Source organism: Spermophilus citellus, assembly GCF_964194105.1.
Source record: "Spermophilus citellus genome assembly, chromosome: 18".
NCBI lineage: Eukaryota > Metazoa > Chordata > Mammalia > Rodentia > Sciuridae > Spermophilus > Spermophilus citellus.
In genome coordinates, this window is record NC_138200.1 from 15,720,098 (window position 1) to 15,736,736 (window position 16,639).

A 16,639-nucleotide genomic window follows, 5' to 3' on the forward strand; every position below is an offset into this window, starting at 1 on the left:
TTGTCCTATACAGAACTGAAAACTTGGGACTTAAAAATCTGACCAACATCAGTGAAGGGCATGTAGTTAACATCTAGCACAACTGCATGCTCTGAACCCAGAGGTCTAACCCCAAAGTCCACACTTATTCCTGACTGTGTTCAAGATAATTGTGATCATATTGTTGAGCCGTGTTCTGTGTCAGGTAGGACTCTAGGTGCTGCGCATGCTTCATCTCGCTCAGTGTCCCAACACTCCCGTGAGGTGGCTCTCAGTACCCTCTCCAACAGAACATCAAGACTCAGAGAGGTCAAGTAATTGATCCAAGGTGACAACAAAAGGGACAGGCCACAGAGCAGCTGAGGTCAGTCTGGTGTTAGAGCCTGTGCTCAGGCCTGGCACCCTCCTGGGACTCCGCACCAGTGACAACACTGGCAGTGACGGGAGGGGAAGGGCTTGAGAAGCAGGAGTCCGTTTTCTCCTAACCATGGGCTGACCCCGCTGAAGGCATGATCTCGCTGGACCCCTGAACTGCCCTGGAAGGAGAGACCCGTAGGATGTGATTGAAGCTGAGAGGGACGAGTCATGAGCCGTGCTCAAAACCTTGGTGCCATGCCTCTGGGAGCCCGAGCTCACCGCCACACCTCTGCTGCCCGTAACACAGCGCTGGGTGCTCGAGCCACCCTCTTGTGGAGGAAGGGGTGACTGGGGGCCAGGCAGGATGCTCAGGGCCTGCAGAACAGCTGGCTGCTGCAGCCTGGGCCCGCTCCGTGTGCTGCTGCCTGTGTGGCTTTTGCTCAGGACCACGGATATGAGGAAGAAGTGGGGCTGGCTTCTTTCCCTTCTCTTGTCTGCAGTTTGTCTTTTGGGGTGTCCTACATACCCAGGATATGTCTGGATACCCTGGGAGGTAGCCAGTCCATGCAGGGGAGCCACATGTCCACAGAGTCAAGGCCGAGGCAGTCACACCCAGCCTGAGACACTCTGCTCTCAGTTGACAACCCCACACTGTCTCTGGCTGGCTTGGACCTCCTCTGGACTGCAGGCGTCTCACATCTAAATAGCTGCTGGGTACCTCACGGCCACGTTCCCACACCCCCACCTCTCAGTCTCTCCTGCTGCTCAATGGCTGCTCCATCCTTTTAGCTGCTGAGGCTCAGATCCCTGTGTCACCCTTGATGCCTACCTCACCCGCACCCAGGCATCGGGAAATCTACTCAGCTCCACCTTCAAAACACCACACCAGACTCTCCCACCTCTCCCTGGCTCTGTCCCACCATGTCTCCTACCTGGCAGGAAGCCACAGCCAGAGGGACCCTGGGACTTTGTGAAGAGCTTCAAGTCCCATCTCTCCTCTGCTCCGAAGACTGAATCTGTGGCTCCCATCCATCCTGGGTGAAGGGCAAGGCCCCACCAGACCTAGAGCGTCCTCCTCCCTTGACCTTGACTCCACCACCTCTCCGGCCAGAGGAGGCCTCCTCCCTGATCCTTGCACACAAGCTTCAATGCTGTCTCAGGTCCTGGACGGGCTGTTCCCTTTCCCTAGAACGTTCTCGCTCCAGGTGACATCTTTGCATTCTTGCAGCCTCCAATGGATGTGATTTGCTCAGTGGTTCCCCTAAACCGTCCATCCTTCTGGACGCTGGTAGTTTCTACTGGTATTACTCTGTCATCACTGTCCCCTGGGTGTGGTCCGCCTCTCCACTATTAGTCCCAAGAAGGCAGGGAGTGTGCCTACTGGGCTCCTACTGCTCCCAACACCCAGGCTGGTCATATCAGCAACATCGGGAAGGAACGGAAGGGTGAAGGGCCAGGTCCTTCCCATCCTGGCTGTCCAGTGTCTTCTTGGCCCTGCCTCTGCCCTTAGCAGGCCCTGATCCTGGGCCTTGGCCCTTCACTGGGCCCTTTGGATAGGCCTGGCTCTCCTGTCCCATCTTTGACATGAAGGACAGATAACAGGATGGCCAGGCATGAATTTGTGGCCGCTGATGAGCACGGGGATGCCGTCCCAACCTGGGTGTTCTCAGGCCTGGAAGACGGTGGCAGGTCCACATTGGGTGACTGGGGTGGTGTCTGAGGAGCCTGGAACCAACAGACCTAGTTCACATTCCCACTGTGCTGCTCACCAGCAGCAGCAGCAACCTTTCTGTGCTTAGCCACCTCCCTCATCTCTATACAGGGCAGTCACATGCCCACTGTGTGCCTGTGGTGACTCACTAGGAAGGCATGTAGTGCCCGGGACACCGCCTGGCACATGACAACCACACAAAGCCTGGCTGCTGGTTATGGCTGCTCAGTGCACCAGGGCTGGCGAGCGCCTGTCTATGATGGTGCCTGGTCCTCTCCATCTCTTGCGCCCCACTGAACTACCTTTTCTTTGGCTCCAGGATACATTCCAGAACAGACTTCCTCGATTTCTGAACACAGATTCTCTAATTTGTGTGTGTGTGTGTGTGTGTGTGTGTGTGTGCGCGCGCGCATGTGCACACAGGATGGTGGCAGGGAAGGTGTTAGTCAACTTATAACAAAGACCCAAGGAAGCGAGAAGGGAATCAAGCTCTAGGGGACAAAATGGAGGATGGGGGAGAACAACAGTGAGTTCTCTAACACCCATCTGGGGCCTATGATGGATGCTAGAAACATTCCCTCCCCATTTTACACTCTGGTGCAATGAAACAGCCAAGCAACACTTCTTTTTCTGAACTGAGTGAGGATAAAGAAAAAAGATCCAAATCTGTCTGTTGTGGGACCAAGATCCCAGACCTGCAGGCAGGATCAGCTGCGGAGGAGGGGGACTGGAGGAGGGCGACCGCCTCTGCAGGCCCCAAGGCAGCAGAGGAATGCTAGGGACAGGTGGGTCTGCTTGCTTGGGGTTCACCCATTGACCATGCTTTAAAAGAACCCTGGCCTGGGGCGTGAGGAGCTCTCCAGGGTCCTCCTCCTTGGGCATGCAACCTCTCCTATACCCTAGGGTGCCTGAGGAGCTGGGGAGAGGCTGGGGAGGGGCCACGTCACCCCTCACAGCTGCCTGGAAATCCTCAAACGTCCTCCAGGAGGACATCTCCCCCTCCGCCCCCTATGAGGTCAGAGCTCTCCAACACTTCATTTTTTCCCCCTTCCTTTTGAACCCTTCTCACCATTCATCTAGAGGTCCTCAGACTTCAAAGGGACTACACGTTTGTTACATGAGAATATGTTTGAAATATTCAACTAAGTAGTACAATTTATTATATGAGAATAAACATTTGGGAAGATGCTCAATCTCATCAGTCATCAGAAAATACAAATTGAAAACACAATGTGACAGGGACATGGTGGCATACTCCTCTTAATCCCAGTTATTTAGGAGGCTGGATTGGGTAACACAGCAAAAAGAACCTGTCTGAAAACAAGGCACAATGTGATGGCACAACATGCCCACTCAAACGGCTGAAATGAAATAAAAAAAAAATTAAAAACTTAGTTAAAATATGTATGTACGTAAGTACTAGGGATTGAACCCAGGGGCACTTTACCACTGAGCCACCTCCCCAGTCCTTTTTATTTTTTATTTTGAGACAGTGTCTCACTGAGTTGCTTAGAGCCTCGCTAAATTGCTGAGGCTGGCCTCAAAATCGTGATCCTTCTATCTCAGCCTCCCAAGTTGCTGGGATTATAGGCATGTGCCACCGTGCCTGGTGGGCAGTTTCTTATATATGACCTAGAAGAAAAACAAGCATTCTCTGCCAGAAAAATGAGCATCCATTCATCAAAAGCCAGGTGCAGTAACATTCCCAGTGGCACTCCTCTAAGCAGCTCCGAACTAGAAACAACCCAAATATCCAGCAACACAAGAATGGAGCAATAAATTATGGTTCATTCAGACAGTAGAACACTACTCAGAATTTGCACTGCTATACAGTCTCGAGGTAGCTCTCACAAATAAGACATTAAGCAACAGAAGCCAGATGCATATGCACAAAATATATAGAGACTGACTGTATATTCTATGAAATAAAAAACCAGGCAAAATGAACTTAGGCCGAGAGAGGCAGGTCGGGGTGGTCTCTGTGGGTGACCCAGAGGATGTGGGGCCTTGGGAGGCTGGCCATGTTGTTTTTTGCCCTGGATGTGTTCACTCTGTTTTATGCCATCAACTGCATGCTTGTGATTTGGGCTCTTTCCTCAGCACATGTTACATGTCCATCAAACTTGAAAAGCAGCCTGGCAGGGTTTCATAAAGGAGAGTCACGCGATGCAGTGGGCTCTGCTCCCCTTGGAACAACCCTGCCAATCCCCTTCAGCTATCCTTCCCGGCTGCCATCATGTCCATGTTACATGTCCCTCCTCCAGCTCTTGTGAGACCATCTCTGACGCCCTATCTGGCTGCATAAGGATCATGGTTCAGCTGCTCCCTGGTGACCCCTCTGCCTTTCCTATGGTTCTTACAGCTTTTTGTGTGTTTCATTCATCACTGACAGGGAGCAGGGGGTCACCTGTTGAAATGTAGGTAATAGGACTTTCTGGATGAGGTGGGGCAGGAATGGCTGGCCGGGGAGGCCCTACCTGGCTTCTGGCGCTCCATGGTGCTCTCCTGGCTGGTCAGGCCGCCTGAGGAGGAGTCGCCGCTGGACATCCCGTCATGGCTGAAGTGGGGATCGAAAGACAGCAATGGGTGTGGGGCGGCTGCGTATCTGCAGGGGAGGACAGGGACAAGAGCACAGGGTGAAGGACAGAACTTTATTGTCCTGAGTCTTGCTCACAGTGTGTTCTACACCTGGAGGCTCTGCGTGGCCTGAGGCGAGAAGCTGCTGGCCAGGCTGCAGGCTCAGGAAGACATTTGCCTGGAACCCTGTCAGGGAGGTGGCGGTACAGGGAGCACAGGGCATGGCGGGCTCCTGAGGAAGGAGTGTGCAGAGACGTGGGGCAGTGCCCTGTCCTCGAGCTCCTTCTTGGCTGTGAATGGGGTGAACTATCTGGCTTTGCCAGCGCCTGCCACTCAGGCAGCCTCTGTAGGTATGGGAGGCCCTGAGGGTAGAATGGGTTTTACACTTCACTACTGCCCTGTGTCCAGCCAGGCCCAGCACCTTCCAGCCCTGAACCTTAGTCTTCCCAGATGTCAAGGGGCAATCACAGCAGGCCCCTCCTCACAGTACCTAGCCTAGGGCTGACATGAGATGTGTGTCACTCAGCCCACAGGCTAGAACTCTGTGTCCTTTTGTGCTGAGGAAGGCACTGCCTGGGGAGATCGTGGGCTCAGGCTTCAGAAGGAGGCAGATCTAGGATCAAACCACAGGCCCACCCCTTCCTACCAAGTGACCCTGATTAGGCAAGTGCTTCTGGATTTGAGTTCGTTTTTCCACTTGAAAACACTAAGGCAGTACTGACTGAGTCCCAAGGAGTGTGCAGAGACGTGGGGCAGCGCCCGTCCTCATGCTCCTTGGCTGTGAATGGGGTAAACTACCTGGCTTTGTCAGCGCCTGCCACTCAGGCAGCCTCTGAGTTCCAAGTTCTTGGAGTTGATGAAATAACAAAACTGTCCCCTAGACAGAGGTCCTCCTGGGTGCTGGCTCTGGACACCCAAAGGCAAGGCAAGGACTTAAGGGAGGCGGTGGCAGATGGTTCTCCCTGCGGGCTCAGGGCCACTGGCATTTTCCGTGCCATGGGGTCAATCTTGTGGATCCCTCCCAATGTCTGACCTACCTCTGCTCAGAGCCATTGTGGTAGAAACTCTCCTCTGCCTGAGGTTGGTTCAAGGACAGGTGCAGCACACAACTGTGCCTAAGGATATGTGAGGGTTTTGAGGGTTTTTTTTTTTTTTTGGATGCTGGGAATTGAACCTGGGGCACTTTACTGCTAAGTTGCATCCCCAGCCCTTATTATTTTGAGATTGGGTCTCCTTGAGTTGCTTAGGGCCTCACTTGAGATCCTCCTGCCTCAACCTCCTGAGTCTCTGGGATTTCAGGTGTGTCACTTGCACTGGGTTGCAAAATATTCCTGGCTTTCCACCTGCACACACTGCACAGCTGCACTTTCCAAGCCCTCGAGACTGGTTGGATGTGTCATGTGACTAGTTCTCGCCATCAGGGAAGTGACTAGGGGCTCACGGCTGCTTTCCTGTCCCATTAGCAGTGGAACTGCAGAGTGGGAGAGAAACAAACCTTTAAGCGCACGCTCTACCACAGAGCCACACCCTCAGCCTTTGTTAACTTAAGTCACAGAGATCTTCAGGTGTTACCCAGCGTAACCTGATTGTGTTGGAGAGGGTCCCCTGGGGGACTTCTGGGAAAATTTTCCTTGCTCCTATGAGAGATGACAAGAAATGATGGCCTTGTTTCCTCCAGATGTTGCTGGGTCCAGACATAGCACTACAAACAGCTGTCACTGGTAGCTAGAGGAAGGCCAACACTGAGGTGGGAGAGCCGAGCTGAGGGACCGGCGCGCCTCATGCTGTGGGTGATGCTGGATGAACCTCTGCGCAGCCTGTCCTGCCTCTGAGCTTCCTCTGCCGTGGAGAACGTGTTCCTACCAGGTATGAGGGGGCCCGGCTTTGTTTTTTAAGCCAGAAGCACCCCCTTAATGTGGACCATGAGCCCTGGGGTGGGGGTGTCCCTGGGAACTTCCACTGATAACGCTGATGGTATGATTCCCCCACCTGGCCCTTTGCACCCGTGACTTCAACATGGGAGGATGTGTCTGGGAGGAGAGGTGATAAACTCAAGTCCAACAGGGTAGGTAAGCGACTTCTCCAGGGTCACCTGCCAGCTCAAAGTCAGGGCTTCTCTGCAAAGACCACACTCTAACTGCCAGGCTTAACTCCCCCAGGACAGCAGAGGGCTGCTTCAGAGGGGGCACTGGAATTTCTGGAAATTCCACTGCACTGCCAAGAAAAAACACATTAACCTCTCTTCCCCCAACTAGATTTTGACCTCTACCACCACCTGAAAGACAGACAGAGTCAAAACACAAACCTAATTCTTCCTGTCCTTCATGAACGTCTAAGGGCCCAGGTTTGGGAATTCAAGGGATTTTACAAAGGCGGCCGTGGCTCTGAGGTGACCTTTTCTTCCCTGGCTGCCTCCACAGTTGGCCACAGCCTAGTAAATGTGTCTCCACTGCTGCTGGAGACAGAAGTGTTGACACATTTATCGTTTTCCCAAAAAGTCAATATCGAATTCCGAGTACAAGGGGAAACATTGGCAGAGGCTCTCACGAGCCAGAGAAGAGGGGAAAGCATGAGCGGCCCAGGCTGGGCTGCTCCCCAGGACCTGCTCTGTGCCGTCTTTCCTGGAGAGAGGAGCCCAGCTGTATTTGGACAGTGAAGTGATTGACCAACAGACTACACTTCCCAGGCTCCCTTGCAGCATTGGCCAATGAGTTAAAAGGAAAAGAGCTGGGGCTGGGGATGTGGCTCAGTGGTCGAGTGCCCCTGAGTTCAATCCCTGGTGCCCTCCTCACCTCCAAAGTAAAAGAGCTGTATGTGGCTTCTGGCCAGAAAACCCCTCAGAGGTGGCCTCTGGGTGCCTCTGCCTCTTCATGCCCTGAAGGCCACAGCTTGAGCACTGTGGGCTAGGAGGCATCAGGCCAAGGACAGCGATGCATCAAGGAGGAGCTGGATCCCTGGCAACATGGGAGAAAGAAAAAAACCCTCCACCGAATCACTGCTGTCCATGTCATGCAACTAAGCCTAATCCTGATAGACCACCTCAGCTGGACACAATGCCAATTCACCTCTCAGCTACTGTCCTCAAGCAAGACAATCTGCACTGTATCAAGTGCCATTCTCTCATTATAAGACTTTCTATTATCCCCATCAAACGGATGGACCTATGTTGACCACTCACTGGAACTGAATGTCCCACTTGGGGCCATTGCTATGACTGTCAAACTGGGTGCCCAGAAGTACAAACTGACTGAAATCCGGGCATCTGCCCATCTCCCCATGCACATGCAGCTCTGGGCAAACATCCCTGAAAGAAGAGGAGAGGGAATGGCTGTCTTCCATCTCATCTGAGATATTTTAGAGGAATTACTCTATCTTTTCTTGGAAGATGAAATCACTTTGGAGATGAAGGATTTGGAGTTTTGATGAGGGACTTACTCACTACAGTTTTGGGCATCAGAGCAAAGTACCAAATAAGTGTGAATGTGAACATGAGCTTCACCAGAGCAGAGGGCTCTGGCCTCCTCTGTCAATCTACCCTCACCAAATTACAGGATGGTTGGATAAAAGGGTAGACAGATGATGTAGTCATTGTTAGCAGCCACCCCAACAATCATTGCCTTCTTTGTCCCTGTTGATGGAGCAGATTTTGCTCTGGCACCAGTCCTGTGTCATATGACTTGAGTAAATCCTGACAACTTAAAAGGCAATCATTGGGGTTCAAAGCAATCTTCCAGGGTGGATAAGTGACTTAATTCCTTCTTCTTCTTCTTCTTCTTCTTCTTATGTTTTTGGTACTAGGGAATGAACCTAGGGGCACTTAACCATTGAGCCACATCCCCAGCCCTTTCTAAAACTTTTTAATTTTGAGACAGGGTCTCGCTAAGTTGCTGAGGCTGGCTTTGAACTCCCGACCCTCCTGCCTCAGCCTCCCAGAGTCATTGGGATTACAAGTGTGCTACTGTGCCCAGCAGTTTCTTCATTCTTAAAAACAAAAAGTAGTTCTTCCCTCTCCTTTTGCAGGGCACTGGTTTTACTTGGGGCTATGAGTAAAGCCAGACAGTTGAAGACATCCCTGAGTGTGGGAGATGATAAATCCCCACCTCATGCCTTCTTTTTCTTTTTAACTATACTAGGGACTGAACCCAGGAGCACTCTACCACTGAGCTACATCCCTCGCCCTTTTGATTTTGAGACAGAGTCTCCCTAAGTCATTGAGACTGGCCTTGAACTTGTGATCCTCTTGTTGCTGGGTTACAGGGGTGTGCCACTGCACCTCCCACTTCATGTCTTCTTGAGTTAGGTTGAGTCACTTATGGTCAAGTGCTTCCTAAGGGATGTACTATTCTTTATGGAGTTGGCTGAGGAAAACAGAAAAAAAAAAAAAAAGACCCTCTAGGGCACCTGAGGGCTCATCCTGCACACAAGTGGCAAACTTGTGGGAGCAGGGACTGCAGCACCAGGCTCTACTCCAGCTGCCAACATGGGCCCTTCCTCAGTGCTGACAGTAGCAAGCCTTGTGGAGTACTTCCTACGTGCTGGGCAATTTTCTGGGTGCTCTCCACAGTCTAGGAGACAAGCATATGGAGATACAGACAAACCGACCTGCACACACTCACTCAGCCGGCAAGGGACTGTGTCTGGTTTTGAACCCTTAATGATCATGTCATCCTGTCTCTCAGAAAGACAGGCCACAAGACAGGCTCTGTCTGTCTACCTTTGTGCTCCTAAAAGCTTGAGTTCATCTAGCAACTTGTAGGCCTGCTGGATATAACAGAGGGTCCTCACTGGGGACAAATATCCCTGGCTGGGCTGGCATGTCTGATTAGATCACATGGACTCAGGATATCATGAGACAACTGTGCAATAGGGAGAGGGAAGAAGCTAAGGCCAAGGCTACTAGAAAAGCTCCGACCTGCTCTTGGGCCTTTTACTGCAGGCTGGTGACTGACTGTGAGAGGTAGTTCTGGGGGTTTAGGGCTGAGGCGTGCTAGAACATTCTGTGTCTGCCAACTAAGCTGTTGATAGACACAGTAATTTAAAATTTTTTTTTTTAAGTTGTAGATGGACACAATATCTTTATTATTTATTTTTATGTGGTGCTGAGGATCAAACCCAGTGCCCCTCACTTGCCAGGCAAGTGTTCTGCCACTGAGCTACAACCCCAGCCCAGAGATAGAAAATTCTGAGATTTAAGTTGCAGAGGGCAGACTCTTGAGCATTAGAAGAGAGGGGTGGGCTGAGAGGAGCTGGATTCTGGAGAAAAAGGGATATTTTCCCACTTGCTAATGCCAGAGAGCCTGAAATGCAAACTCACAGCCCTGTGAGGGTTTCTGTGGACTAGGGTTCCAGAGGGAACTGCGCATGTAACCTTGAGTTGGAGGAGCTGAGTCCGTGGGAAGGCAGGATAGCTCTGAGGTCAGGGTCAGGCCACAGTCACAGACTCTGCTTCCTGGCATAGTGACCATAGCCAAGTTAATTCACCTCACTGAGCCTCAGTTTCTCTCTTTTTAAAATTTTTTAGTTGAAGAAGGACACATATCTTTATTTTTACTTACTTATTTGAAAGTTTATTTATTTTTAATTTAATTTCTTAAATATTTATTTTTTAGTTGTAGTTGGACACAATACCTTTATTTCACTTAGTTATTTTTATGTGGTACTGAGGATCAAACCCAGTGCCTCAAAGCATGCTAGGTGAGGGCTCTACCACTGAGCCCCAGTCTCAGCCCTTATTTATTTATTTTTATGTGGTGCTGAGGATCAAACTTGGGGCCTCATGCATACAAGGCAAGCGCTCTACCCCTGAGCTCCAGCTCCAGCTCCAGCCCTCAGTTTCTCCTCTTTAAAATGGGGATAATGAAACAACTAGCTCATGGAGTTGCTCAGAGGACTCACTGAGATCATGCATACAGATTTGATGGGACAAATTAGAGAACCTAGTAACAGATCCACCCAAATATGCCCAATTAATCATGCTCCTATTATTAATTTTTTGGGATACCAGGGATTGAATTTGGGGTGCTTAACACCAAGTCACATCCTCAGCCTTCCCCCCCTTTTTAATGTTTTATTTTGAGACAAGGTCTCACTAATTGCCGAGGGCTTCTCTAAGTTGCTGAGGCTGGCTTTGAACTTGAACCTCCTGCCTCAGCCTCTGAGCTACTGTGATTACCAGTGTGTGTCACCACGCACACCTAATTTTTGTTTTGAGGAGCAAAAGCAATGCCGTAGAAGAGGGACAGCCTTTCCAATAAATGGTGCTGGAGAAAATGAAAAAAGGAACCTCAAGTTCAACCTCTTGTCTAGATAGACAAAAGCTGAGCGAAAAAGGATTAAGGACTTAAATGTCAAACCTAAAACTTCTAGGGAATAAAAGCGGCGGGGGAGGGAGGGATCTTCAGGATCCAGGACTAGATAGGGTTCTCAAACAACACCAAAAACATGATTTAAAAAAAAAACACAAAAAACAAGAATGATAATTTGGACTGCATCAAAATTTTAGTTTTGTTCTGCAAAGGACCCCATAAAGAAGGTAAAAAGGAAACTTAAGAATGGGAGAAAATACTTGTAAATTATGTGTCTGACAAAGGACTTCTAGAACATATAAAAGTCTCTTAAACACTGCAAAGCATGGACTCCAATTAGAATATGGCAAAAGACATACACAGACATTTCACTGAAGAGAATATGCAGTTGACAAATCAGCACATGAAAAGCTGCTCAACACCGTAAGCCATCAGAGAAATGCAAATTGAAACCACAAGGAGATATCACTACATGCCCACCAGAATAGCTAAAATGAAAAATAGTGACAACACCAAATGGTAGCGAGAATGCGGAGAAACCTGGATCCTTCATCCACTGCTGGTGGGAATGTAAAATGGACTTACCAGATGGCAAGCAATTGTACTCCTGGGCACTTATCCCAGAGAAATGAAAATTTATTTTTGCACAGAAACTTATATGCCTGAATGTACATGTTCACAGCATGAATATCTGTAATAGCCCACACCCGGAGACCACTCGAATGTCTTCCAGTGGGCGAGGAGCTCAACTGTGGTACATCCATGTCGTGGGATACAACTTGGCACAACAAGGAATCCATTAGGAGACAATTATTTCCAAATGAAGAGTTGAAAAAATACTACAGAGGGGAACACCAAGACTTCGGGGGGGAAACGCTCCTAATGGTCCTCAGTAACTCTGCCACCTACATCATTGGCTTCATGCCAACTGCCATGTCTAGGCTGAGACCTTGCTGTGGCCCAGGGGTCCTTGCAGGACACATCTTATATGGACCAGATTCTTCCTGGTTCCTCCTGCATTTCATGCCATCCTTCTGACTCTGTGGCCTTGTTCCATCTAGAATTACCTTGTTCCTCCTCTCTGTGGCCAACTCCTACTAATCTCCCCAAGTTCTGTTCAAATGCCCCCTCCTCCAGGCAGCCCACTTGGACCTCAGGCCCTGGGCTGTGCTTCCTCCTTCTTTGTGGAAATGCTCTGTAAGACCTTCTCTCCACCACCATCAGCAGGAAGCCCACCAGACCTGGAACCAAGCAGCTTGAACATTTCTCCTGGCACCAGATACACAGAAGGCTCTTGGGCCCATGCTGAATGACAGCTGAATGGTGGCCACTGGAAGGTGAAACAGTGGGTATATTGCTCCAATTTTGCAACAGAGGCTCAGAATCTAATGATGGCATAGCATGGCAGCTCTGGAGCACCCAGTTCCTGGGCGAGCACCATCGGTACAATGTGCTCTACTGTGGACCTTCTAGCTCAGAGAGGCCGACACTCGGGGTGAGGCCCAGTCATCTGTACTTAACTAGTCCTTATGGAGGTGACTGAAGACTGAGAACCTCTGGCTGGTGGACTGGTCCTGGACTGAAAGCAGATGGTTTTGTTTAAACAAACCCGCCCACACTGTCCTTTCATCAACTATGTACCACAGACAGTCACATGTCAGTCCCTGTGCTCTGTGGTGAGAACACAAGGAGAGACTGGCACACTCCTAGATGCTGAGCGCGCTGCCGCCCCCACGTGTGTGCACACACATACTCTTAACTTGCTCAAGGCCACGTTCAGTAAGCTCCCCAGGAGCAGGAGTGGAGGAACCCAGGGCAGCACCTCCTCCATGCTGGGGAGGCTTGGGGAAGCTTTCCAGGGCGCAGCGGAGCTCAAGCTGGATGCAGGCTAGGTGGGAGGGAAATGTGAAGGACTTCCAGGCTGAGGACAGGACACAAGCGAACGCTCTGAAGAGCAAACAGCCCACCTAGATCCTAGGAACCTGCAAGTGGCCGGTGAGGCTGGCGGGTGGCACTGCACTTGACTTGCAAGGTGCCAGAGGCCTTGGTTGATCACAATGAGGGGCCTATGGCTGTGTTGGGAAGTTGTGGGAGGGTCTGGACAGGGGACACCCATGCCCAGATACAGAAAGAGCTCTCAGGTACTGAGTGCAGGGTGGACCAGAGGAACGGACACAAAGGCTGGAGGCCCACAGAGGCAGCAGGGAAAGGAGGAGGGCACAGGGATGGAGACTCTGCAGGCCCAGCAGGCGGACCACAGCAAGGGGCGGAGGAGGGGGGGCATCCAGGAGGAGGCCCACAGTCCTGGCCTGAGGAAAGGCAATTGGTGGGGTTGTCTCTGACACACAGCCCTGGGGAGGATAAGCCTAGGGCACTGGAGGTGATGGTGGTTGGGAACAAGTTCAGTTGGAGCTGGATCAGGGTTTGATTAGTAGACGGGACGCAGGGACAGTACTGGGGAGCCATGGAGGGTTTGGGAAGATCTCTCAGGCTCCCAGGTTGAAAATGGTTCCAAGGGAGGGGACTAGATAATGCGGACAGTCTTAGGGGTAGGGGCTAAGGAGTTAGGTGGAAGGTGACGGAGGATGGTCTTGTTCAAGCAATACATGTGTCAAAAAAATGGCACCCCAAATCCTGCTGCAAAGAAAGCCAATGGAGAGCCCCACCCAACAGAGCCATGCCCAACCCTAAATTTTAAAGTGGACAAAGACAACCCCCTGATGGGACCTCTGAAGACCTCCAGGAATCCAGAAACTCCATAAAATGGCAAATAAAAGTGTAGAGGGTACATTTCCTAGAGAAGAAGGCTCCCCAGCTTTCAACAGACTCCTTAATTTGAGAAGCATGAAGAGACTCTGACCTTTCTGGGGATGGCTTGTATCTTGCGTAGGTGGCTGAGCCGGGGGTGGAGAAACTCCCAGAAGGCTGTCGGTAGGGAGGGACTCTGTCGGCCCCTGCTGGTGATGCTGTGTAAGGGGTTTCTGGGAAGCTGACAGGCCTGGAATGAGAGGGGAGAGATGGAGAAGGCAGGGGTGACAGGGAGGGTACCCCTCAAGAGGCAGACAGACAGGCCTCTCCCTCAGGCTCAACTGCACCCCAGCTGCAATCCGCTGAATAAAGGGCAGTGGGAAGCCCTGACCCCTGGGCCCCCCTCTTACTGGTTCTACGGTCCCCACCCTCAGCTTCTGCAGTTGAGGCCGCTGAGGATAGTTCTTGACCCTTTCCTGGGACAAGCTGTATTCCCTCTTTTTTTGGTAGTGAGGACTGAACCCAGGGTGCTTTTCGAATGAACTACATTTCTAGCCCTTTTAGGTACTGGGGAATGAACTCAGGGGCATTCAGCCACTGAGCCACAAACCCCAGCCCTTTTTAAAAATTTTATTTAGAGACAAGGTCTTGCTAGTTGCTGAGGCTGGCTTTGAGCTTGGGATCCTCCTGCCTCAGCTTCTTGAGTTGTGAGGATTACAGGCGGGCATCATCATGCCTGGCTAGGCTCTTTTATTTTTTGAGATAGGGTGCTGCCAATTTGCTGAGGGTCTTGCTAAATTCCTTAGGCTGGTATTGAACTTGAGACCCTCCTGCCTCAGCCTCCTGAGGTGCTGTGTTTACAGGCATGCACCATAGCGGCTAGCTAAATATTTCTTTTTATGATGCTGGGGATTGAACACAGGACCTCACACTCAACCACTGAGCAACATCTCCAGCCTTTTTTATATTTTAATGTATGATATATTCAAAAGAGTAATCCAAACGTCACCATCAAACAAACTCCCTGAAGCTCCCACCCAACTCAAGGACTAGGGGGAGGCAGTGGCACCCACCTGTGGCTCCTCCCCTTTCTACTCCCCTGCGTCACTCAAAAAGCCATTGTCCTGCATTCTGAATTTTGGGCCCCTTCACTTAAAAGAAAACAGTTTTAGTACAAGACTAAAGGGTAAGAAAGAAGGTAGAAAGACTGAGGGGAAAATGAAATGGAGAACGCAGAAAGGAGAGCGAGAAGAGGAAGTTCAGGTCTGGCAGGTGAAGGCGGGACTGAAGGGTAGCCTTCAGGGATCCTTACCTCTTGCTGTGCAGTGGTTGGGATTCTCGGAAAGGTACCATAGATGTCTGTTTCGGGAGCCGGCTCAGGGACTGGGCATGGCCGGGGGTGGCTGGGGCTGTCCATTTGGAGGCTGGTAGAGAGTTGTGGGACGCAGGGCCACTCCACTGCCAGGGAGCGTTGCTGCGGTAGGGGGGCCGGCCCCCAGGGGTGCTGCTTTCCGGTTCAGTCTTGGGCTCCGAGGTGTTCATGTCATAGGTCTCTGGCCAGCCCCTGGGAAGAACAGCTCCATTACTCAGGCCTGGCCCACCAGCACGCGTGCCTGCTGCCTGGGAGGGACCAGCTGTCTCGCTTACACGGGACCAGGTTGTCCTGGTTAAATCTGAACCATGGTGGCCTATTTTAAAGGCCAAGCAGTGGCCTTCAAGTTAGGGTCTGAAACTTACCAGCTCAGAGTCGTAGGACAGGGGCTCCAGCGCCTGCCACCTGTCTACCTCATCCCCTGTCCCCTCCTCCTCCCTCTCTCAGTTTCCCTGCCACTCCCTTCTCTCTGGCCCAGGCCTCCAGTCAGCCAGTGACCTCTGCATGCCGGCTTGGCCCCCCCTTAGCAGTACTCCAGGCGGGAAAGGCGGATGCCCTCAGAATCAAAGGACAGTCTCTGCCTTGTTCCAAAGAATCTCAAAGGCTGCTGGAGGAGAAGCAGGTGACCTACTTTGCAGGGTGGTTAAAAAAAATAAATAAATAAAAAGCTACAAAACCCAGAACCTTGAAATAGATGCGGAGCGGCCTGTGAATCCCCCCAGACCAGGGCTGGCACGCGCAGCAGTGATCCTGGCTTGAGGCGGGAGACGGAGGGCTGGTGGCACCCTGCACCATGCTGCAGCACAGCACGGGAGGGGCCGCGCGCCTGAGGGCCGCGCTCAGGAAATCCACCTCCTGGCAACTGTGAGAGCTGAGCTGAGGAGCGCTTGGCCTAGAAGCCCTCCTGCCCCCATCGGCCCATCCTCTGAGGCTTCTCTGGAGCTCAGGGAATCGTTAGTCACTCAGCAAAAGATCTGGTAGCCCCGGTGACTCAGGCTGTGACCCCGGACATGGCTGCTAAGGAATCGTTTAAAGGTGACCTGAGGATATGCTCTAGCCACTGGGCCCAAGAGGCTGAGGCCCTTGGTGTCACTGTGGTCAGAGTTGACAGAGCAGTTCCTCCAGGCTGTCTCTGTGGACCTGTAGGTGTCAGTGCCTTTACCAGGCAGGGAACAATGACAACGCAAATGTCTGGCAGGGCCTGTAGACAGGCCAGGCCCACAGAGGTGAAGGAAGGTGCCATCCTCCCCAGGCGGTGCACACCTGCTGCTCCTGCCTGCCCGGCTTTTACACCCGCTTCTCCTGGTAACAGCTGTGTGCTCCAGGTGGGGTGCACCCCACTTCCTGGCTCCAGGTATGAGCATGTGACCCAGGTCTGGCCAATCAGAAACATCTCTCTCCCTGAACACAATGATTAGCACAGGATTGTCATGTGCCCTAAACAGCGCCAGTCAGAGCAATGAGATCACCCTGGAGCTATTCCTGGAGTGACTGGGGGCGGGGGATCTACTTCTGTTGGGGCTACTGAGCTGGGGGACAGCACAGTTCTAGTGTAGAGCTGTGTCCCCACGAGGCAGAAGTCTGCCTGAG

The 16,639-nt window shown here is 51.6% G+C and overlaps 1 protein-coding gene across 4 annotated transcripts in view; it reads right to left on the bottom strand.

Annotated features, from left to right (window-relative positions):
• The window catches only part of SIPA1L3 (signal induced proliferation associated 1 like 3), a 230,533-nt gene that overhangs the window by 39,422 nt on the left and 174,472 nt on the right, over positions 1 to 16,639 (bottom strand). For all 4 annotated transcript variants that reach the window (XM_081273205.1, XM_081273204.1, XM_081273202.1 and 1 more), the window contains 3 exons: positions 14,990 to 15,241; positions 13,790 to 13,927; positions 4,525 to 4,652 (listed from right to left, as the gene is read on the bottom strand). In XM_081273205.1, coding sequence (XP_081129331.1) covers positions 4,525 to 4,652; positions 13,790 to 13,927; positions 14,990 to 15,241 — 518 coding nt within the window. The remainder of the gene's footprint in view (positions 1 to 4,524; positions 4,653 to 13,789; positions 13,928 to 14,989; positions 15,242 to 16,639) is intronic.